At 44.3% G+C, this 22,968-nt stretch overlaps 1 protein-coding gene across 2 annotated transcripts; it reads right to left on the bottom strand.

The window, feature by feature from the left end:
- Positions 1-2,749: 2,749 nt before the first annotated feature.
- On the bottom strand, positions 2,750-22,955 carry TATDN3 (TatD DNase domain containing 3). 2 transcript variants are annotated; one of them, XM_066611724.1, is made up of 10 exons: positions 22,782-22,955; positions 20,744-20,776; positions 19,889-19,962; positions 18,834-18,918; positions 16,406-16,468; positions 13,451-13,560; positions 12,840-12,895; positions 7,035-7,147; positions 4,412-4,492; positions 2,750-2,909 (listed from the first exon to the last, which is right to left on the bottom strand). In XM_066611724.1, exons 1-10 carry the CDS (start codon positions 22,830-22,832, stop codon positions 2,766-2,768), a joined length of 810 nt encoding a protein of 269 aa, XP_066467821.1. In that variant the 5' UTR covers positions 22,833-22,955; the 3' UTR covers positions 2,750-2,765. The 2 variants fall into 2 exon arrangements, with proteins under 2 accessions (XP_066467821.1, XP_066467820.1); XM_066611723.1 differs by having other exon boundaries at positions 4,412-4,489; positions 22,782-22,912.
- Between the last annotated feature and the right edge of the window lie 13 nt (positions 22,956-22,968).

The raw sequence follows: 22,968 nt of genomic DNA on the forward strand, positions 1-22,968 counted from the left end.
AGATACCTTTTGATGATCTCTTCAAATGCTTACCATTCCATCCTCTTTAAAAAAGAATTTCAGTTGCACATTAATCTTTTACCTTTGTACCATCTGCTTCCAGGTTCTAAGGCAGATGTTCCACTCTCTAATAGCAATCTGTGCTTCAAATGCTTTCCAGCTTTGACTGCTTATATTAATAGAGAGAGGGCTGAGGAGAACTGACTGGCTTGCTACTGAAGCAAACACCTGAGACAGCCCCCCCCCCCGACTTCCTCCTTGCCATGGGAGAGAAGGGAAGCAGGCAGCAGCCAGCTGCCCTCCCCCTTTGATCCCATGGCAGCTGCTGCGGTAAAGTGAGGACAGAAAAGAAATGTTTGTTGAAATACATGACTCCAGCTGTGCTTCTCTTTTTCCTCTCAGTGTCTAATTCCTGGCCATCACCACAGTTGCTTAGCCTCAGGTTGCTGGAAGACCATACAAATAACATCTTCTTTTCCTAATTCACTTAGGGTCTAATCCAAACCTGAATTTGGGACAATGCAAACCCCTTGAGAAAGCCCAGGAGTGTCACAAAAGTGCTGTAAGGCACTTTTGCACCACTCTGAGGGGAGACAGGTGCATGCATGGACATGCGCCTGCTTCCCCACACCAACATGTGCCCCAGAGGAGAGGTGAATTGCATCGGTCAAGCCTGGCCAATGCAGGGGTCTGGGGGTGCATGGGGAGAGTGGGTAGGAGGTGGGAGGGAGGCCTTTCAGGGTGGGGAGAGGGCAGGCAGCAGGTGTTCCCAGGGGTTGGTGGATGGGGAGCAGGAGGCGGGGCCAAGATCTGGCATTTATGCTGATCCACTGGCCACTCCGTTCTGCTCAGATCTCTGCCACCTCATCAGGTGGTGCAGATCTGAGTAGACCCATTGGGGCTGCTGCAGGGCAATAGGGAGTAAGGGGAAAGATTTCCCCTTGCCTTGAGCTGTGCTGCTTTTGGCCCCAAACTTGCATTGGATGCAGCGCAGGCCTGCTGCCCTACCTGCTTCCAGTGCAAGTTAGGATTGCGCCCCTAGTTAACCTACAAGTAGTTAACTTCAGGACTGGTAAGAGGAAGGCAATTTCTCACAGGAATTTAGCTCTCACACAAATTCCACAACAGTTAAACCAAAGGCATTGGGGGAATCAATCAGACACAGTCCAGTAAAGATACAGCCTTTGCTTCTAGATTGGCAGCAGTGGGTTGGCAATTTTTGATATTGGAGCTGGCAAAGGTGGCAAAATTGATGTCTTTAATAAGAAAAAAGACAATAGATTTATTTTTGACTGAGTGAAAGCCATTTACGGGTTTTTTTTGCAGGGTGTAAACAATGAATTATATACCTTTGGAGACTGAAATAGATGGATTAAATAAAAAGGTCAAATTGTATTAAATAATGTAATAGAAAATATTATTTATATCTGTAGTGGACATGAGTGAAAATCCTTTTAAATTTTGTGTTAACTTTTGTAGTTTTCTTATATTTTGTAGTTTTTTAGTTTTGTTCTTGTTTATTTTGTTTGTGTTATATTTGTTTTCTCCCTTTGTTATTTAAAATTTAAACAACAAATTTAAGAAATTTGAAGCAATAAATTCTAATTTTTTCTTGAAATCAATTGGACATAAACTGTGGTAAGGTTTCCCAAGTGTATGAGCAATGCTCTGTCTTTTGCCTCATACTTGCTCTTCACAAGTTCCTTTCCTTTCCTAATCTAATTTACCGGATTGATGTGAGGATAAAAGTGAAATAACCCCATGTATATGCCCTGAGCTTTTTGGCAGGAAACAACACAATGAATCACTAGATGCCATTTACATGATCCAGTTTTATTGCTTATAGGGTCTAAAGAAAATCAATTCACAATGAAATAAGGATTAACAACTAGATGCCTTCTTATTTAGGAAAACCCCTGAATAATTCCAAATTAAACAGTATGGACTAGCATATTTCAATACAGGTGGGCCCCATATCCATGAATTCAGTTATCCATGGATACTGATCCCCCCACACCCATTACAAGCAACTTTTATTTTCGTAGTCACACTTGAGTATTTCTTCCTTTACCTTCTTGTTAAACTGAAGAACTGAATGTGCAGGCAAGTAGCCTGCATACTAGAGAGTGACTAAGGGTGCAATCCTAACCAAATTTCCAGCACTGGCATAGCTGTGACAGTGGGGCATGTGCTGCATCCTGCAGTTGGAGGGCTCTCACGGAGGCCTCCTCAAAGTAAGGGAATGTTTGTTTCCTTACCTAGGAGCTGCATTGCCCTTATGTCAGTGCTGGAATTTGGTTAGGATTGCAGCCTAACTGAACATTAACAGAAAGCATGAACTCCTACTTCCTGTTAACATTCAGTTAGTTTCCTCTCTATAACATGCAGGCGGCTTGCCAGCAAGTTCCGTTCTTTAGTTTAGCAAGAAGGAAGAAACACTCGCGTTGCAAGTGCAACTATGAAAATAAAAGGTACTAGTAATGGGCTTGCAGGGGGCTCTGCTGGGAGGCCACTATTTATATTGAGTTTCCCTGTATCCATAGTTTCTGTATCCACACCGGGGGTGAGGAACACATTCCCCACAGATACCGGAGTCCATCTGCATTCAGTTGAACTTTCCCATGGAAAATTATGGAAAACCCAAGGTAGACCCATCATAACTTGAAACCATGCAACATATAATGTTATATCCAAGTCAGAGCCATTTTCGCAGGAATATCTTCTGTTCTAGATTATAACACAGTAGAACACAGTAGAATTTAAAACTATTTCCAGATAAAGTTTTTCAATTTAGGAAAGAGTCTTAGCGCATTCTGTGTTGTCACATCTAGAACTTTTTCCACTGAAACTCCTTTAATTTTAGCAATGTATTCTGCAGCAATAAAGATATTCTTTGGTTCATTTCTCACCTGAAATACAAATATATGATCATGGACACCAACAACATATTGGAAACAATTCCTTAAATATCAGTTACAACTATGCTGTTATTTGTATCTTATTAACTGTGGTGTTCTCCTTTGCATCTTTAAAGCAGGCCTACCCAGTCTGTACTGCTAAGCTCCTCCCTCTGAAAGGCCCAATAGAATTTCATCTCTCTTATTCACTAAACTTACCTTCTACTTGATGGCACCCCCTGCCTGCTATTCAAGAACTCTTCAGGTTCTCTCTTTCTATCTCAACATTCTTGTAGCAACCTGCCCACACATCATGACAGCCATGTCAGTGGTGCTTCAGGAAGACCAAGAAACTGATTCTAGCACCTATGCTGTTCCAAGATGAAAGGGGTTTGTAAGACTCAATTATAAGGTATATAGGTTGTGTCAACATCTCAGATGACCTCTTGAAGTATGCTGCACCTCAGAAAGCTGGAACACATGTTATGAGGGAAATCATGAGCTCAACCCTATGCAGGTCTACTCAAAAGTAAGTCCCATTATAGTCAATGGGACTTACTCACAGGAAAGTGTGGATAGGATTGCAGCCGATGTTGTTCAAAACCCCATAATGTCACCAATGGCATAACCACATTATTCCAGGGATCACACCCTATCTAGCTGAGAAGCACATTGGTGTAGACTAGGGGTGTCTAACTCATTTCATAGAGCAAGCCTAAGTTAGAATTCTTTGAATTTGCTGAGGGACAGATGTGATGTCATTTTGCAGGAAGTGACATCATTAAGTAGGTGATGACCAGAAATAAGCACTTTGTTATTTTTGTTCTCCTGATAGAACAGAAGATATGCAAATCTTGATCATAGTTTGCAATTGGACTCTCCCATATCTTGACAGGCCTACAAAATTGAGGGTCAGAAAAGTTTTTCCCAAACTTTATGGTGGTTTGATATGAATTTGGGGAGCCAATTCCAAAAATGGCAGTCGTTTTGCCCCATAACGTCTAGTTTTGGATATATAGTAAAGCCCCATTAGTGAATGGTTCAAGCAGCGTCCTCATGAGAAAGCCATGGTGCATTCTCCCCCATGCTAAATAGCCCCTGATCATTTTAGTAGTCTGTCTTTGCACCTCTGTCCAAGGTACAGGGGTCTTTGTAGGTTTTTCCATTATATCCTTTTGGAGATGGGGCAGAAGCACAGAAGCACACTTCTGTTTGCACAGCACTCATGCCTGCATCACTTCACTGTATCAGTGATCGGCATACATTGCCTTGCTTCTCTCCAGTGTTAGAGAGATAAGAACTGGTAGCAATAAGGAGCTTTCTTGGGGCAGGCCTGATATTTAACATCCCTGGAGTAGACTCAGCACTCAACAGACCAGCTAGATGTAGATTAAAGTACCTTCCCTTAGAATGTCTCCCTTCTTTTCACCTCAGTGTATTTTATCAGCTGTCTTGCCATTGCCTGTTAAAGGTTATTCACTACAAATAAGATAGTTTCACAAATAAATTTTTACCTGCTTCTCCGGACCTAGTGCAGGGGAGTCCGTTTCTAAGCAAATGTGATCTAGAGGCAGCTGTTTCACAAGTTTCTGCTTCTTAAAGGAAATCAAGCAAGGCAATTAACATTTATATTCCCTGAGCTGCAAAGCAAACATGCAGAGCTATCAACTAAGAATCACCTCTTTTAACCAATTGCATTTAAATGCATTTCCATGTTACCAAAACCTCAAATCAAATGCCTTTTTGGGGATATTGAAATCAGTGGGAGATACAATTCAGCAAATTACTATTCACTGGTAAAAGGAAAGGCGATTGTTAATATCCTCTTAGAGCCCAATCCTGGGCTCAGTGCTGCGGCTTCGTGCTGCTGTGCACTGTCACCGCCAGGCTACCGCCTGTGCTAGCCCAGGGCAGGTGTCCAGCATCCACGGCTCGGCGGTCTCAAGGACCGCTGAGCCACAGCACAGTAAGCAAGGAAGGGAGGGAGCGTTCCGGGGAAGGGGGAGGCCGGTGGGGGGCAGAGAGAGGACAGGGGGAGGCATGACGGGGAGGCAGGGCTGGGGCGGGCAGGAGGCATGCTGGGGGGGAGGGAGGGAGGCAGGTCCATGGAGCTCTGCTCCACCTGATCCAAGGCGCTTGTGGAAGGCTAAGTGCCCTACATGAGCACCTTTACCACCGACCTTTTGGTCAGCGGTAAATTGAGTAGCCCGTTTGTGGGGCTGCTTACCTTACCCGGGACAAGGGGATGAAAGTCCCCTTCTCCTGAGGTGCGGTCTGCAGTAGCCCAGTGCACGCAGGATCCGGTGGCAGCAGTTCCTGGTGCCGCCGAGGCCGGGTGCCCCAGGCAGCTCAGGATTAGGCTGTTATTCATTCTCTAGTTTGGTAACTCATTTGGAAACCAAAGAGTTCCAAAAATTAAGAAGAGCACCCTTAATTCTCACAGCTACTGATAAAAATCTGCCCCTCCCAATTAATTAAGCAATGCTTGCTTAATTAAGTAAGCTTAACAATGCTTAATTGCTTAATTAAGCTTAGCAATGCTTGCTTAATTAAGTAAACTTGATCAGATTAACTGATCAACCAATTACATAATTAAAGTTGAAATCCTATACACACTTACCTGGGAGTAAGTACCATTCAATGGGATTTGAATGGGAGTTAGTTCCATTCTTCTAACCCAAAAGTAAGCCTCAATGAATTCAATGGAACTTACTTCTGGGTAAACATGTAAAGGATTGCGCTTATATTAGAATGACAAAGTGCAGCACCATGTGCCATCATACCTTTTATTACAAAAATAATGAAAATCTAGAATTTCAAATGGTCTATGCAACCATGTTTTAATAAGAATATAGAAGTCTTTGAACTTGATTGTGTATATATTGTCATACATTTTGTATGTTTCTAATGTAAAGAAATAAGTGACATTTAGAAGTTATTATAAACTAATAAAGCCCCTTGGAAGTTAAAATAATGTGCGAAAAGCACACAGCCCTTTTAGACAATGGCCAGATTTTGTTCTTAATGTTATTTGTGTGTACTGCATTGGAATCTTTATGAATATTTGTTGTCGTCTTATTTACAAAAATGGCATAAAGATCAAGACTCACAGGAACAACGTTGAATTATTACGTGGAAGGTAGTGTCCAGTTTGTGTTGAAAAACTGCTATTCATTCTCCTAAACTGGGAATGCCACTAAATCAGAGAGGAAGACAAAAGGCTTCTCTACTTGCTATGTTAGAACATGTACCAACCATCTTTCATCCACAAGCATATTTTCAATTACAATAGCAGGATATCCATCTACAGGCAATAAATTGGGGAGGAGAGTATTATCCTTGCTGTGGGGGTTTATTTATTCTGCAGATAAAAACAAAGTCTGGCTAAGTTTCTGCTTATGCTGAGGGAGAACAGAAGATCAGACCGCAGGTCTACCTAGTCCAGCATCCTGTTTCCCACAGTGGCAGAACCGTGTGCCTGAGCTTTCCTAGATCCAACCCTTCCTAATTCTCCAGCTCCAGCCTTGCTTCAGCTCAGCTTCTGAGCTCCTGAACACCATTCATAGTCTTCCTACATGTGTGGATGCATGACTGGGGGTTTTTTTCCCTCTGTATACAAAATATAGTCTTTAAATGCTACACAGCCCAATCCTATCCAACTTTCCAGCACCGGTGAAACCGCAATGCAGTCCCAGGGTAAGGGAACAAATGTTCCCATACCTTAAGGAGGCTTCTGTCACTGCATCCCCAACACAGGAAGCAGTGCATACCCCACAGGCACAGCAGCACCAGCACTGGAAAATTGGATAGGATTGGGCCCACAATTTACATTAGATGTAGGGAGCCTGCAGGGCCAGTCATTACAATTAGACCTAAAATGAAGGCTGTTCCATTAGCTTCCACAATACCAAGAATACCCCACAGTGATCTCTCACTGAAGTACATGATAAATTGTTATAATCTGGACAAATCATTATACAAAGAACATAGTTTGCTTATCTTGCATTTCATGTAGAGTTTGAGAGTGAAGAATTTTGAAAAATAATCTGTAGAGTTATCAGTTTGTCTCCAATAATAGCATCAAATAGGAATTATGGGGCAGCATCACCATATACCACTATCCTCCTTGAATCTTACCTGCTCACTCCTTATAATGGAAGGAGGAATGGAGAAAAAATATCCAGCCTTCACCCCTTCCATTGCCACTGATGGTTTGCCATCAAATGCATGCAGCAGTACCCTTTCAGCACCTGCAGAAAACCACAATAGTCAAGAAAAGAACTTGTGTGACAAGTAGAACTATGAGGTTAGAAACCTTGTCGCAGGATTAGATAGTGAGCGTGATTCCAAGCTCCACAGGGCTCCAATGCATGTGAGGTGCTTCATGTGCACACGGGTTGCTTGTTAGGTCTTCATTTAGTTCTAAGACAAGCTGAGTGCTGATATGTGTAGGTCTGATTTTGGTGCAGGCAGGCATGGAGCAGAGGACCAGAGGCAGAAGGCATAGTCACAGGCGGACCAAGTTGACCACTTGATCCGCTGACTGCATTCAGGTCAGTCCTGCAACCTAGGGGGTGTTCTTGGACTCACAGAGCCTAGTCTCCCTATTTTGGTGAAGACTACGAGCCTTGTGTGACTGGTTGCTGGAGGTCTCAGATTCAGATCCTCCTAGCGTCTTACATTGTTATAGGGTATGGATCCAGATCCTTTTGTGTCACAAAATAATATTATAGTTTACATTGGTCTATGTGACTTCCCATGAGTCTAACCCAGTGATTTTCAGCCTTTTTCATCTCACGGCACACTGGTAAGGCACTAAAATAGTCAAAGCACAACATCAGTTTTTGGGCAATTGACAAGGCCCACTGTGCTGCCAGTGAACATAAGAACATAAGAACATAAGAACAGCCCCACTGGATCAGGCCATAGGCCCATCTAGTCCAGCTTCCTGTATCTCACAGCGGCCCACCAAATGCCCCAGGGAGCACACCAGATAACAAGAGACCTTGTCCTGGTGCTCTCCCCTACATCTGGCATTCTGACTTAACCCATTCCTAAAATCAGGAGGTTGCGCATACACATCATGGCTTGTACCCCATAATGGATTTTTCTTCCAGAAACTTGTCCAATCCCCTTTTAAAGGCGTCTAGGCTAGACGCCAGCACCACATCCTGTGGCAAGGAGTTCCACAGACTGACCACGCGCTGAGTAAAGAAATATTTTCTTTTGTCTGTCCTAACCCGCCCAACACTCAATTTTAGTGGATGTCCCCTGGTTCTGGTATTATGTGAGAGTGTAAAGAGCATCTCCCTATCCACTCTGTCCATCCCCTGCATAATTTTGTATGTCTCAATCATGTCCCCCCTCAAGCGTCTCTTTTCTAGGCTGAAGAGGCCCAAACGCCGTAGCCTTTCCTCATAAGGAAGGTGCCCCAGCCCCGTAATCAGCTTAGTCGCTCTCTTTTGCACCTTTTCCATTTCCACTATGTCTTTTTTGAGATGCGGCGACCAGAACTGGACACAATACTCCAGGTGTGGCCTTACCATCGATTTGTACAACGGCATTATAATATTAGCCGTTTTGTTCTCAATACCCTTCCTAATGATCCCAAGCATAGAATTGGCCTTCTTCACTGCCGCCGCACATTGGGTCGACACTTTCATCGACCTGTCCACCACCACCCCAAGATCTCTCTCCTGATCTGTCACAGACAGCTCAGAACCCATCAGCCTATATCTAAAGTTTTGATTTTTTGCCCCAATGTGCATGACTTTACACTTACTGACATTGAAGCGCATCTGCCATTTTGCTGCCCATTCTGCCAGTCTGGAGAGATCCTTCTGGAGCTCCTCACAATCACTTCTGGTCTTTACCACTCGGAAAAGTTTGGTGTCGTCTGCAAACTTAGCCACTTCACTGCTCAACCCTGTCTCCAGGTCATTTATGAAGAGGTTGAAAAGCACCGGTCCCAGGACAGATCCTTGGGGCACACCACTTTTCACCTCTCTCCATTGTGAAAATTGCCCATTGACACCCACTCGCTGCTTCCTGGCCTCCAACCAGTTCTCAATCCACGAGAGGACCTGTCCTCTAATTCCCTGACTGTGGAGTTTTTTCAGTAGCCTTTGGTGAGGGACCGTGTCAAACGCCTTCTGAAAGTCCAGATATATAATGTCCACGGGTTCTCCCACATCCACATGCCTGTTGACCTTTTCAAAGAATTCTATAAGGTTTGTGAGGCAAGACTTACCCTTACAGAAGCCATGCTGACTCTCCCTCAGCAAGGCCTGTTCGTCTATGTGTTTTGAGATCCTATCTTTGATGAGGCATTCCACCATCTTACCCGGTATGGATGTTAGGCTGACCGGCCTATAGTTTCCCGGGTCCCCCCTCTTTCCCTTTTTAAAAATAGGCGTGACATTTGCTATCCTCCAATCTTCTGGTACCGTGGCTGTTTTGAGGGACAAGTTGCATACCTTAGTCAAGAGATCTGCAACTTCATTCTTCAATTCCTTAATAACCCTTGGGTGTATGCCATCAGGGCCCGGTGACTTATTGATCTTTAATTTATCAATGAGGTCTGAAACATCTTCTCTTTTAACCTCTATCTGACTTAACTCCTCGGTTAGGAGGGGCCGTTCGGGCAGCGGTATCTGCCCGAGGTCTTCTGCCGTGAAGACAGATGCAAAGAACTCATTTAATTTCTCTGCCATCTCTAAGTCTCCTTTTATCTCCCCTTTCCCTCCCTCACCATCCAGAGGGCCAACCGCTTCTCTGGCGGGTTTCCTGCTTCTAACATATTTGAAGAAGCTTTTATTATTCCCCTTAATGTTGCTGGCCATGCGTTCCTCATAGTCTCGCTTGGCCTCCCCTATCACCTTCTTACATTTCTTTTGCCACAGTTTATGTTCCTTTTTATTCTCTTCATTAGGGCAAGACTTCCATTTACGGAAGGAAGCTTCCTTGCCCTTCACAGCCTCTCTAACTTGGCTGGTTAGCCATGCGGGCACTCTCCTGGATTTAGTGGAACCCTTCTTTCTTTGCGGTATACACCTCTGCTGGGCCTCTATTACTGTTGTTTTAAGCAGCCTCCATGCACTCTGGAGAGACTGGACTCTTTTTACCCTCCCTTTCAACCTCCTTCTAACCAGCCTCCTCATTTGAGGGAAGTCCGCCCGTCGGAAGTCAAGGGTTTTTGTTAGAGATTTGCCTGGTATTCTTCCCCCAACGTGCACGTCAAAACGGATCGCAGCATGATCACTGTTCCCCAATGGCTCAGTAACGTTTACATCTCTAACCAGGTCCTGCGTACCGCACAAAATTAAATCCAGAGTCACCTGTCCTCTGGTGGGCTCCGTGACTAGCTGATCTAAGCCACAGTCATTTAGCACGTCAAGAAATCCGGTTTCCTTATCGTGACCAGAACACAAATTGACCCAGTCAATATGAGGATAATTGAAGTCCCCCATGATTACAACCCTGTCCTTCCTTGTCACCTCCCTGATCTGTTTCCTCATTTCAAGGTCCCCATCAGATTTCTGGTCTGGAGGACGATAGCACGCCCCCAGTATTACATTGCTGCACAAGCCTGGTAATTTAACCCACAGAGATTCTACGGTGGAGTCGGACCCACCTTCAATCTCTACTTTGCTGGATTCTATCCCTTCCTTAACATAAAGGGCCACCCCACCCCCAACACGCCCCTGCCTGTCCCTCCTGTAGAGTTTATAGCCCGAGATTGCGGTATCCCACTGATTCTCCGCATTCCACCAGGTTTCCGTTATGCCCACTATGTCAATATTTTCCCTTGTCACCAGACATTCCAGTTCTCCCACCTTTGCTCGTAGACTTCGGGCATTCGCATAAAAGCATTTATACACGGAATGCCCCAGGATGGGCTGCTTATTTGCTCCTTTGTCCCCGCATCCTCTCATTGTGCCAAACCGTCTATCACATCCCTTCACCCTACCTTTCCCAATTTCTTCTCCTACCCTGCCTTTGTCTTGTTGTTCTCTAACCTCCCCATCCTCATCCCATAGGGATGAGGAGTCCCGAACCGGATGCCCCTCGGCTCCTGTCGGCCTTCCCCCAGGGATCAGTTTAAAAGCTGCTCTGCCACCTTTTTAATGTTATGCGCCAGCAGTCTGGTTCCATTCTGGTTCAAATGGAGCCCGTCCCTCTTGTACAGGCCCCGCTTGTCCCAAAACGTTCCCCAGTGCCTAACGAATCTAAACCCCTCCTCCCTACACCACCGTCTCATCCACGCATTGAGACCCCTGATCTCCGCCTGCCTAGCTGGCCCTGCGCGTGGAACAGGTAGCACTTCAGAGAACGCTACCTTTGAGGTCCTGGCTTTCAGCTTCCTGCCTAAAAGCCTAAATTTGGCCTCCAGGACCTCCCAGCTACACTTGCCCACGTCGTTGGTGCCGACATGCACCACAGCCGCTACCTCTCCCCCAGCACTGTCTACTAGCCTGTCTAGACGAGAAGTGATGTCCGCAACCTTCGCACCAGGCAGGCAGTGAGGGGCTCACATTCTCCAATGGCCCTACTAATAAATGACCCTCTCCCAAATTCCCACAGCACACCTGGGAACCATTTGTGGCACACCAATGTGCCAAGGAACAGTGGTTGAAAATGGCTGGAACCCAATGCTGGAAATTTCTAATTGTGCCTCTCAGAAAAGGCTTGCTAACACTGGAGTTTCTGTCATGCACATGAGAATCTGGCCTGTTGTCTGTGTAATCATAATTGACTTTACATGTGGCCACATTGCTTAGATTATTCTTACTGTCCCTGCAAATGCTATTGTGACAAAACCAAAAGCTTTCCTTGGGTTATGGCCTGATAAAAGTTTTTGAGGGTCATCAAGGTAAACTTGACCTATTCTATAACAAGTCAGCTAAAGTATTAAGGACTCTTTCACTCCATTCTAAAATTAATACACAAGGACAGTGGTCAGCCGAGAATATTGTTCAGGCTTCTTGCTCAAATATATGCTTCTTATTTATTTGCCAATTATTATTCTTAAGTGGACTGTTTCTTGTAAACCAATGAATGCAATTTTAACATTCAGCCTGAAAACCGATTTAAGGATTCCAATCTAAATATAAACATGCTGAGAACAAAAACTGTATTTCCTTAAAAAACAAACACCAACAAGCTTCGTTATTTGAACCACCAATCTCTGCATCTATACTTGTCTTTGAGAGAGCGTGAGTGAAAGGTAACCTGATGAACACAACTGGAAGGCACTTGTGGTACGCCAGAGCAAAAGGAAGTGGCTTCTGGTTGCATCTGGGAATCCTCTAAGGCCCTCCAGTTGCGGTCTCAGTATCTGCAGATATCTAAATCTACTGGTGTCGAACCACCAGATAAGGAGGGTCCACTGTAATATAGGTGCAACTATGATGTTAGAAGTCAACTGGCAATAGTGAGGCTGACTCTGGGCTGTTTTGTGCCACATCATTCTTCTTTGAACAGGGTGAAAGCACACTCGCTGTCAAAACCAACACAGATACAGACAGAAACCAACTCTGGGTGGCTTCACATGCACACCACAGGTGTGGCAACCACTCCATTGCTCCCGTATAGAAGGAAAAAACAGCAGCTGCCGAGATTGGAGCAAGCATGTGCAAAGCTGCCCTACACCATAAGAAGTCCCATTTTGCAGAGGTTTCAGTTTTCAGGGCAACCCTCTGTATTGTTGTTGGAACCTTGGATTGGATATAATGCTGGAGAAGGGAAAACAGATGTATGATCTGGTAATCAAGAATCTCTCAAGTTTACAGTATAAAATCCAAAGGAAAAAACTGAACCTGCCTCTCACAGCGAATGGACAAAACATCTGGTGCCCACATATTTTGGCAAAAAAAAAAAAAAAAGCCCAACTTGTAATCAATAGTAAATACATGCAAAGCATCAAATCAAACAAAATTATACCTTGCTCCTTCAAGAGATTAATGGTTGGCCTTCCAGCTGAGCGAGAATGAACATTCCTAAGACAAACAAAAAGAACAAAAGACAATCAGCAGGATGGTTAGTAGATCCGAACCAGCTTTACATGGCCAGAGTAAACAATTACATAGGGGAAGGTGGCTTTTTGTTTTAACATTTTTTACGCTTTCATGCTTGATATTTTAACATATCTCAGTGCCTTCAGGACACTGTTGTTTATATAAACAAGTAAATTGCATTTTTTGTAGTTCAATGAGCTGCTGATTATAGCAAAACAGGGCGGAGTAGGGAGAAAGAAAATAGCTGTTTGTACAGTGTCTGAAAATTTCCTGAAGCATTATACAGAGGTTATACAATAATAAAGCCTGATATTCTGAAAACACAGGAACAAAATTATCTCCATCAGAACAGAGGATATACAGTACAATATAAGGTCAACTTAAATTTTGATAGGACTAGTGCATTTAAACCAACACCCTGGATTAATTTAATAAATGGACTCTAATCGTGACAAGACTACAGGAATGTGGAGTTTTGTCTTTTCTAAAAATAAAAATAAAAGCAATGAATTTTTTTGAAATACCCAAAAAACCTACAAAGGCAAATCCAGTTGTTTTGCCAGCTGAATCTGTTTGATTAAGACTTGTCTTTGTTCTCCCTTCTGCTCCTCAGTGCTGGCAAACCTGGGAGTGAAATCCAGACCAACCTATAGCACGGATGGATAAATAAGGACACACATTATTCTAGAATGTAACTATAAATTATTTTTTCTTGTCCATCACCTCAAGCTGCACTCATCTAAATTAAAATAAAACTCAATAGGCAGCCCAATCCTATCCTTCCTGGCACTGCAGGTTACAGCAGCGCAGAAATGGCTGCTGCTATATCCTGCAGGACCAAGGAAGCTACAGGAGGTCCCCAGTTTCCATAAGGGGGCTTCTTGAGTCTGCGCCAGCTAAATTGCTGGTGCAGATTCTAGAAGCTTTGTGTTAGGCTTCTGAGCCCAACACTGGGGATAGGATCCAGCAGAGGAGGTGACTGTCAGTCCCACCACCCCCTCCCAGGCCTGCACCTCCTCCCGTTTCACCCTTTCCCACTTTGGAATGCCTCTCCCCCACCCTCCCATCACCCTCTCCATGCGGGGCTGGGGCACCTTCCTTAGGAGGAAAGGCTACGGCGTTTGGGCCTCTTCAGCCTAGAAAAGAGACGCCTGAGGGGGGACATGATTGAGACATACAAAATTATGCAGGGGATGGACAGAGTGGATAGGGAGATGCTCTTTACACTCTCACATAATACCTGAACCAGGGGACATCCACTAAAGTTGAGTGTTGGGCGGGTTAGGACAGACAAAAGAAAATATTTCTTTACTCAGCGTGGTCGGCCTGTGGAACTCCTTGCCACAGGATGTGGTGCTGGTGTCTAGCCTGGACGCCTTTAAAGCGGGATTGGACAAGTTTCTGGAGGAAAAATCCATTATGGTGTACAAGCCATGATGTGTATGCGCAGCCTCCTGATTTTAGAAATGGGTTATGTCAGAATGCCAGATGCAAGGGAGGGCACCAGGATGAGGTCTCTTGTTGTCTGGTGTGCTCCCTGGGGCATTTGGTGGGCCGCTGTGAGATACAGGAAGCTGGACTAGATGGGCCTATGGCCTGATCCAGTGGGGCTGTTCTTATGTTCTCCCAGCACTCACTTTTTCGCCACCACTGGCCAGAGTTCCTTCAGCGGTGCTGATGGGGTGGTGCAGGACTCCCCGCCGGTGCCACTTACTTCAAGGATACTGCAAATGTGCTTTACAGCACATTTGCGACACCCAGTGCTGGCACTGACGCCCAATACGATTGGGCCCTAATTCAAATAAACTCAGCTGCAAGTGCTCTAATAGCTGCTTATATTTAACAACAAATTTTATTCCTAAATTTCTGAAATATTTAGATCCTTAATATTATAGGAGTGATTTTTGTTCTTTATAAAAAGGTGTTAACTATTGTGCAGACACAACAGCATGCTAATAATAGCCGCAGATTTTGGTTGAATGGGAGATTTCAGTTGAATATCAGCACCTTTTGGAGATACTCTAGAGGAGATTTTCCTGCTTCAAGCAGAGGTTGGACTAGATGGCCCCAAAGACCCCACTCCAAGGTTCTAAGAATTTAAAAGTCATTTGAAATATGACAAAATTGCATGACATCACGCAACTCATGTGGAGATAATCAAGTGACAACTGCACATGCATATCATGCTGGAAATAACATACATTGCATGTGTAAAATTAATGCGTATGATGGTTAGATACAGGTCCAGTCTTGTTTGGCACATAAGAACATAAGAACAGCCCCACTGGATCAGGCCATAGGCCCATCTAGTCCAGCTTCCTGTATCTCACAGCGGCCCACCAAATGCCCCAGGGAGCACACCAGATAATAAGAGACCTGCATCCTGGTGCCCTCCCTTGCACTGGCATTCTGATATAGAAGGTTATACACAGATTTGACTCAACACGAAAGGCCACTGCAAATGAGAAGGAATGTGCTGATCCCTGGATAAGAGGATAAATGCATCCCTTTAAAATCAGTTTAAAAAACTGAACAGTCCTTTAACAATAGCATTAATGAGAGAGAGAGAAGGCAGCTGGCTGACAAATCCATTAATCCTTCTCTCTCCTGGCGACCCCTCCCTTCCCCCTGAGCACGTGAAAGAAAGGTGATCACTTTGCTTGGAAACAAACCAACGCAAATAATGAGGCTCAACCTGTCTATGCTTTTCAATGGGTGCACAACCAGGACGCAGGTTGTGCCTGCTGTCTTGTGTGCTCCCTGGGGCATTTGGTGGGCCACTGTGAGATACAGGAAGCTGGACTAGATGGGCCTTTGGCCTGATCCAGCACACTGGCGTCACTAAGGGGGTGCAGGCCGCACTGGGTGACCTGTGGGGGGTGACGCACCCTGGGGGAGGACGCGCTAACTTTGTGGCTTTTGGACCTATCCCATCATGCCAGACACTGTTGGATGTGGAATGTCCAGTGGAGTACAATGCCAAAAACAGAATTTAAATAGCTTCTTTTGTTCATAAGTTATGGCCAAAAAACTGGCAGGAAAAAATGCATGGAGCCCTATGGAAAGTGAAAGTGAGCTGTATTGCGCGTTTACTCGCGAGTAGGCATGTTTGCCATAGTTCATCGAAAAGGGCAGGCTGAGAGGAATCCAATGACACTACAATGGTCATTGGGTGCACACAAATGAGTGTGCACTCTTTTGGAACCTTTAGCCAATCACAATTTCTGAGTTTATGCATACACAGCAAATTGTGGGCTTTTTTGTCACACAGCTACCCATGAAGTGTTGCACATTATTTTCTAAGCTGAGGACACACCCATCTCATCCATCCTTGCAAGGAGGAAGCCCAAACAAGTTTGGAGAGATTTATTTTTGACCAAACAGGTTTAAGAATGCAACGCACAATTATTTCCGCATAGGACAAACATAACATACAAATTTTTAGAAATTTTTTAGAAGAAAAATTAAACCAAGTGTGGCAATTGTACCTACTTCACCAATTGCTAATAAGCAGTCCTTGTAGAGATCTATGAGAGGCAATGCTTCATCCAGATCCTGCAGGAAGAACTTGTGTGAATGCGAAAAGAACACTGGTGTGTCAAACAAGAGCTGAAGTGGACAAACATGCCTGCTCCCTACCCCACTCCCCATTTCACTTCCTGCTTCTCTCTCCAACTTCTCTTTAGCTTTACCAATATTTTAGGAAGACACCAGAGACATGTACAACAACTCTTTTCCTTCCCATGGAAAAACGATATTTTCTTATTCTGAATTATTTATTTCTCTAGCTACAGTGAAGCCATTTTGCTGTACTCTGTGACTTTTCCTTATTCTGCTTAATCTGTGACTGCTAAGAGATGATCTGTCAGCCTCACAAACACTGTAATTTGGGTTGCTACATAGAAATATGCTGCAGGGGATAACACATTACGCACACAAATTTCATCCAGCTCCAAATCTCCAGGTGACCTCACTCAACAGCTTCCTGTTTTATAATTAAAAACATAGAAAGAAAAAATGGGAAATGTTACAGAAGCAGGCGGTAGTGTCCTAGCACCATGCTCTGGAATCAGCCTCACAAGGAGGGCAACCATTGAAACAGTGTGCTTCCAATCCCTAATCCAGACAGCCTATCCAGAATGATACCACTAATTATAGTGAATGCCATTAAGGCCCAAATCCCACTTTCCAGCACTAGCATAGCTGTGTCAATGGGGCGTGTGCTGTATCCTGCAGTTTGGGGGCACTCACAGAGGCCTCCTCAAAGTAAGAGAATGTTTCTTTCCTTAGCTAGGAACTGCATTGCCCTTATGTCGGTGCTGGAAAGTGGGTTAGGATTGCGGTCTAAATCATGCAGAAGACTTAGGAGGCTCAGTGGAAATGTGAATTCAGGCTCATCCTTAATTGTAAGGATTCTCCTTTGTTCAAGCTTTGGAGGCATAAGCGCAAAACTTGTCCTTTATACCTGACACTAGTTGACCCAGCCAGGCACACGTCAGGATCCTAACAAAATAGAAACTCTAGATATTTTGCATGCACACCCATGAGCTTTCTTGTATGTACCTACATTTCTCTGTTTAACCAAGTTACTTATTGATTGCATGGGAAATTAATTAGGGATGATTAAAGAAATGCATTACTGTATCTCAATTCTATATGTGTGTACATGTTTTACTAAGAAGCAAGTTCCATTATGTTCAAAGGAGCTTAATTCTAGGTAAGTATGGACAGGATTGCAACCAAAGCTAATGAATCATATTCATTTAAAGTGATTAATTATTTGATTAAGGCAGCAGTTTTCAAACTCTCAGGGAGTTTGTAAGTCCTTGCTGGGGCGGGGGGAGACAGGTGGCAGAAGGAAGGCAGCGGCTCAATCCCCAGGAATGCGCCGCTCAGGGGGCTGCAGGGGCTTGGGTGCAGAGCCTCCTGCAGCCTCCCAGGGGTGCGGAGAGCCCTGTGCGACTGTCTGCAGGGCTCCCTGAAGCTGCAAAAGTGAAAGTGGAGAATGTGAATGCTCCAATTTCACTTCTAAAGCATCGGGGAACCATGCAGATGGGCGCACTGGGCTCCCCACACCCCCCCCCCTCCGAGGCAGGAGGCTCTGGTAAGTGCACCCAAGCTCCTGCAGCCCCCCAGCCTCCTGGCTGCCCCTGCCCCTTAAGGGGCAGAGGCCAGGGCCCACAGGCTGGGGCATCATGAAGCCCCAGTTTGAAAAGCCCTGGATTAAGGCGATCTCTCTCCAGACAATAATTTCTTGTATTGTCTTATCTATATGCCTTCAACAGTCGATATGATCCTGTTTCACATTTGTTTTTCTTTACAAACATATACTTTGTACTCAAGGAGTCTTCTGAGTACGTAGAAATGGATATCTCATTTTTGAATAGCCCCATTTGTTTCCAAACTGAAATGGACTCAATCACCTGAGTTGACCACTAATACACATGATCACACATAAACAATCAGAAATCAACTAAACTCAATGGAACGTACTCCCAAGAATCTGTAAATAGGACACCAAGTTTAATATAGATGAATAGCCTTGCATTGAAGGAATGGTGGAAGGTAGGAGAGGCTCAGTATGCAAAAATAAATCGTACTTTATGAAACACTATAATTTTTAAACTTTGGACTACACAATGGTTTATTTTAAAGTCACCATGATCCACCAAGAATGAGTACTGAATGCTCGTCCTATCTCTTCCATGATGTCAATTAATTCTTTAATGTTAATTCTTTACATGAATTAATTGTGTAGTCTTGAGCAACTCACTATCCCTTGACCTCCCCATCTGTAAAATGAGAATAATAGCAACCACTATATTGTGTAAAGGTCAAATAAAATTTGCAAGGCATATGGCAAACTGAGAAGTGATAAAGAAACTACAGATAACAGCAAGAAAATTTATTTCCATGTCACCTTTAAAGTTACGCTGCACTCATGTCCCCCCAGAATACTCTGAACTGGATGGACACCCAGACATGGATACACAAATCCTGGGTACCTGGACACAAATACATGGGGGAAAAATCAGACAAGTGGGGAAAAAATTATCAATAATATGAGAGGTGTACTTTCCTGCAACCACCACTGTAGATCTGGTAAGACCAGCAGGAGGACTGGGGAGAAGAATTTATATATTAGGATCCTCCCAGTGCTTCCAACAGCCATTGCCTCAGAATTGTAGGAGATGGCTATAGTTCAGTGGTAATGTGTATGCTTCGTGTACAGAAGATTCCACACCCAGTACCTAGCATCTCCCACTGCCTGCAACCCCAATGAGCTGCCACTGTCAGTGCAGACAATACTCAGTAGATGGATTAATGGTCGGACTCAATAGAAGACTCATAAATTTTAAGGGATGGAAGCCATTGATACCATCTATTCAAAGCAGCAGCAACAGGATCACCTGGTGGAGAGGACCCTGAAGGACATCTGACCTGCAGGGCTCCTTTTTGTTGTCTCCACCTTTCAGAGAAGCAGAGCCAGGACCCATATGACATTATTGTCTGATACTACTGATATCATCTGGTATACCAGACCTCTCATTGTGAAAGCAATATCACCTGTTTATAAATCTGATTTGATTATAGTGAACTGCTTTGAGAGTCATTATACCTACAAAGCAGGACACAAATACTGTAAAATAAATCACTGCTTTCTTTGTTATATTGAATACTTTAAACTTTGGTGACAACAAATCGCTCCAGTTTTGCCGCAAGTGTGAAGAAATCTTTGAGGAACCCAAGAGTTTCTGTGTACTCCATGGGATTTTTTACTTCTTTTCTGTACATCTATACAGCAAATGTTTATTGAACAGCATGTCAATGTGCTTTTGAAACTGGTTGAACTTCAAAAGGCAGTTCACCACACAGCAGGGGACAGCTGCCATTTGAGAAGCACATGTTCAAGCCTCAGTGGATATAAAGAATTCATTGAATGTGAGACAGCCAAATAACTAAAAACTTCAGTACCTTTCTGAAAGTTGAATAATTTTTTCAAAATCTCCCAGGTGTTCAGCAACTACCACCAGTGCTAAAACTTTAGCCTGAAACAAGAGAAAATAAGTTCACTAAAGAAATGTAACAAGAAATCTTACAATTTGATCCCAAATTCATTTATTTGAAAATACCAATTTCAATGGTATTTCTAAATACCAAATTATAAAATTATTTATAAATTACTGTGATTCCCTTCCTTAGCTTAACCTTCTATAGCAGGGGTGCCCAAACCCTGGCCCTGGGGCCACTTGCAGCCCTCAAGGACTCTCAATGCGGCCCTCAGGGACACACCAGTCTCCAATGAGCCTCTGGTCCTCCGGTAACTTGCTGGAGCCTGCACTGGCTCGATGCAACTGCTCTCAGCATGAGGGCAACTGTTTGACCTCTCACATTGGCTGTGGGATGAGGGCTCTCTCCACTGCTTGCTCTTTCATGTCTGTGATGCAGCAGCAGCAGCAGCAAAGAAAAAGCCAGCCTTGCTTTGTGCAAGGCCTTTTATAGATCTTGAGCTATTGCAAGACCATCATTCATTCATATCAGTTCCACCTCTAGTATATTAATTTATGTAAATTTATTCAAATTTGAAATGTAAATTAATTCTTTTTTTCCCCCGGCCCCCGACACAGTGTCAGAGAGATGATGTGGCCCTCTTGCCAAAAACTTTGGACACCCCTGTTCTATAGTATCATTAACAATACTAAATTAGATTTCAACATTCAGTTCTATGCAAGCTTTCAAAAATTAAACACAGAGGTACTCATTTGCACAGATTAAATACAAGTGAGAAAAACCTTAAAATTATAGCAAGATGATGAGGATGCTACAAACCTTCTTTGCATCTTCCAATACACCTTCAATGTCCTGAAAGATATTAAAATTATACTTGGAAAATGATTTGAAATGAAATACAGGACCAAATGGTGAATGTGCCTTTTCTGTTCAATAACTCTTTACTAAAGAATGGGGCCACCAAACATTACTTATTCTTCAAAAACCAACCCAGAAGGAACAACTTATTACCACCACCTGTTAAACTCCAACTTTGCTTAAGCCCAGGGATTCAAATCAAATAAGGCTTTGTACTGTTGCATTTGATTCATAAATACTGCCATTAGTAAAAATTGGTTGACTAAGGCTGCAATCCTATCCACACTTGCATGGGAGTAAGCCCCACTGACAATAATGGGACTTACTTCTGAGTAGACATGCTTAGGATTGGGCTCTAATTTTGTTGACCTGTCCATAGCTTTTGTTTTTATAAATACAGAGCGGCTGTTGTTTAAGGGCCCAATCCTATTCAATTTTCCAGTGCTGGTGCAGCTGTGCCAATGGGATGCACGCTGAATCCTGTGGTGTGGAGGCAGTCACAGAGGCCTCCTTAAGGTATAGGAACATTTATTCCCTTACCTCAGGGCTGCATTATGGCAGTACCAGTGCTGGAAAATTGGATAGGATTGGGCCCTAAGGCTGCAATCCTATCCACACTTACCTGCGAGTAAGCTCCACTGAGTATAATGGGGCTTACTTCTGAGTAGACATGCATAGGATTGGACAGTGAGTCTACTATAAATCAATACTGGAAGCTCCTAGTATTAATGAAAATTGTATGATTCAGAATTTCTTATTTCAGAAAACTTAAGTACGCATAGGATTTGGGAAAAGCTGTACAACCAAATCAGTCACACCTAGTCAGAGAGTAGGAAGTTGAGGGTAAAGGCTTTATTTCAGTGGTTCTCACGTATTTAGCACCTGGACCCACTTTCATGAATGAGAATCTGTCAGGACCCACTGAAAGTGATGTCATGACTGGAAGTGACATCATCAAGCAGGAAAATTTTTGACAATCCTAGGCTGCAATCTTACCCACACTTACCCAGAAGTAAATCCCATTGACCGTCATTGTTAAAAGAATATACAAAGTAGCTTGTTAGAAGTACAGGTCTGTAACATTTCCCCAAATGCAGTCACATACCATGGGAAGTCTAATAAATTACAAATAAAATATTGAAATGAATGGGGACTCACCTGAAATTGGCTCAAGACCCACTTATTGGGTCTGGCCCATAGTTTGAGAAACACTGCTTTATTGCAATAAATGAGGCCTGGGTCCAAGCCCCAAATCAGCCTGAATAAAACAGGCTTCTTATACTGCACAGTGAAATGCATCAAACATTTCTGACAGAGCAAAGTCAAGGCTGTTCTCAGAATGCTCTGGTTCGAGACTCTACATAAGCGGTTCCCAAACTGTGGAGTCAGAACCCCCTGGCGGGTTGCCACCTGATTTCTGGTGGCTCATCAAAGGGTGCTGGAAAGATAACTACTTGCCTCAAGCCCTGCGGCTGTTCAGGAATCAGACATCATAGCTGCTCATTACCCTGCGAATACCTCAGCTCCTGCAGTTTGCAAGGATGTGCAAATAAAGGGAGGTAAATACGTGAGGGTCTTTTTTCTTGTTATTACTTATAAATGAATAGAGAGTTATGTCTTTCTAGAGCGCCTTTGCTTTTGAAGGATGGGAAACCCAAGTGGGTCCCAATTGAGTGTGGTGGGTCCCGGGGCTAAGACGTTTGGGAACCACTGAGTGCGGGGTGGGGAGGCAGGTGAGACAGAGCCTCCCCACTGGAGTCCTTCGTAAAGCACCACCGCCACCATGTGAGGTACCCAAGTACCCACAACCCCTGTGCTCTGCACTCTCTCCCTCTCACACATTGCGTCCGGGTGGTGGGTGCTTGGGTGCCTCACACAGCGGCGGCGCTTTTCAAAGGACTCCAGTGGGGAGGCTCTGCCTCACCTGCCTGCCCACCCACTACACTCCCTGCCACTGGCCTCTAGGAAGCAGACTGCTGAGCTCCTCCTGCTCCCTCACCCCTTGGAACTCTGGCGCCGCCAGGTGGCAGTGACAGTCCACCGCCCCCATCCGGAACCACCGCAGAGGAGGCGTCGGTTTCCAGCCGGGCCTGTTTCCGACGCTCCCACGACAGCTCGGACGACCACCGCTGCGGGCACACAAGTGGTGGCTCGGGGACCGCAGCGGCCTCAGCGTTCCATGGAAG

This window comes from Tiliqua scincoides, chromosome 1 (genome assembly GCF_035046505.1).
Source record: "Tiliqua scincoides isolate rTilSci1 chromosome 1, rTilSci1.hap2, whole genome shotgun sequence".
Classification (NCBI taxonomy): domain Eukaryota; kingdom Metazoa; phylum Chordata; class Lepidosauria; order Squamata; family Scincidae; genus Tiliqua; species Tiliqua scincoides.

What these genes read in the sequence shown, in the direction of transcription:
- TATDN3 (XM_066611724.1), bottom strand. Translation starts at nt 22,832, where the DNA reads ATGGGGGCGGTGGACTGTCACTGCCACCTGGCGGCGCCAGAGTTCCAA. An exon ending in CGGCGCCAGAGTTCCAAGGG is followed by an intron (nt 20,777 to 22,781) that starts GTGAGGGAGCAG and finishes AATATCTTTCAG; the next exon opens with GACATTGAAGGTGTATTGGA. An exon ending in AGTGCAGCGTAACTTTAAAG is followed by an intron (nt 16,469 to 18,833) that starts GTGACATGGAAA and finishes TTCTTCCTGCAG; the next exon opens with GATCTGGATGAAGCATTGCC.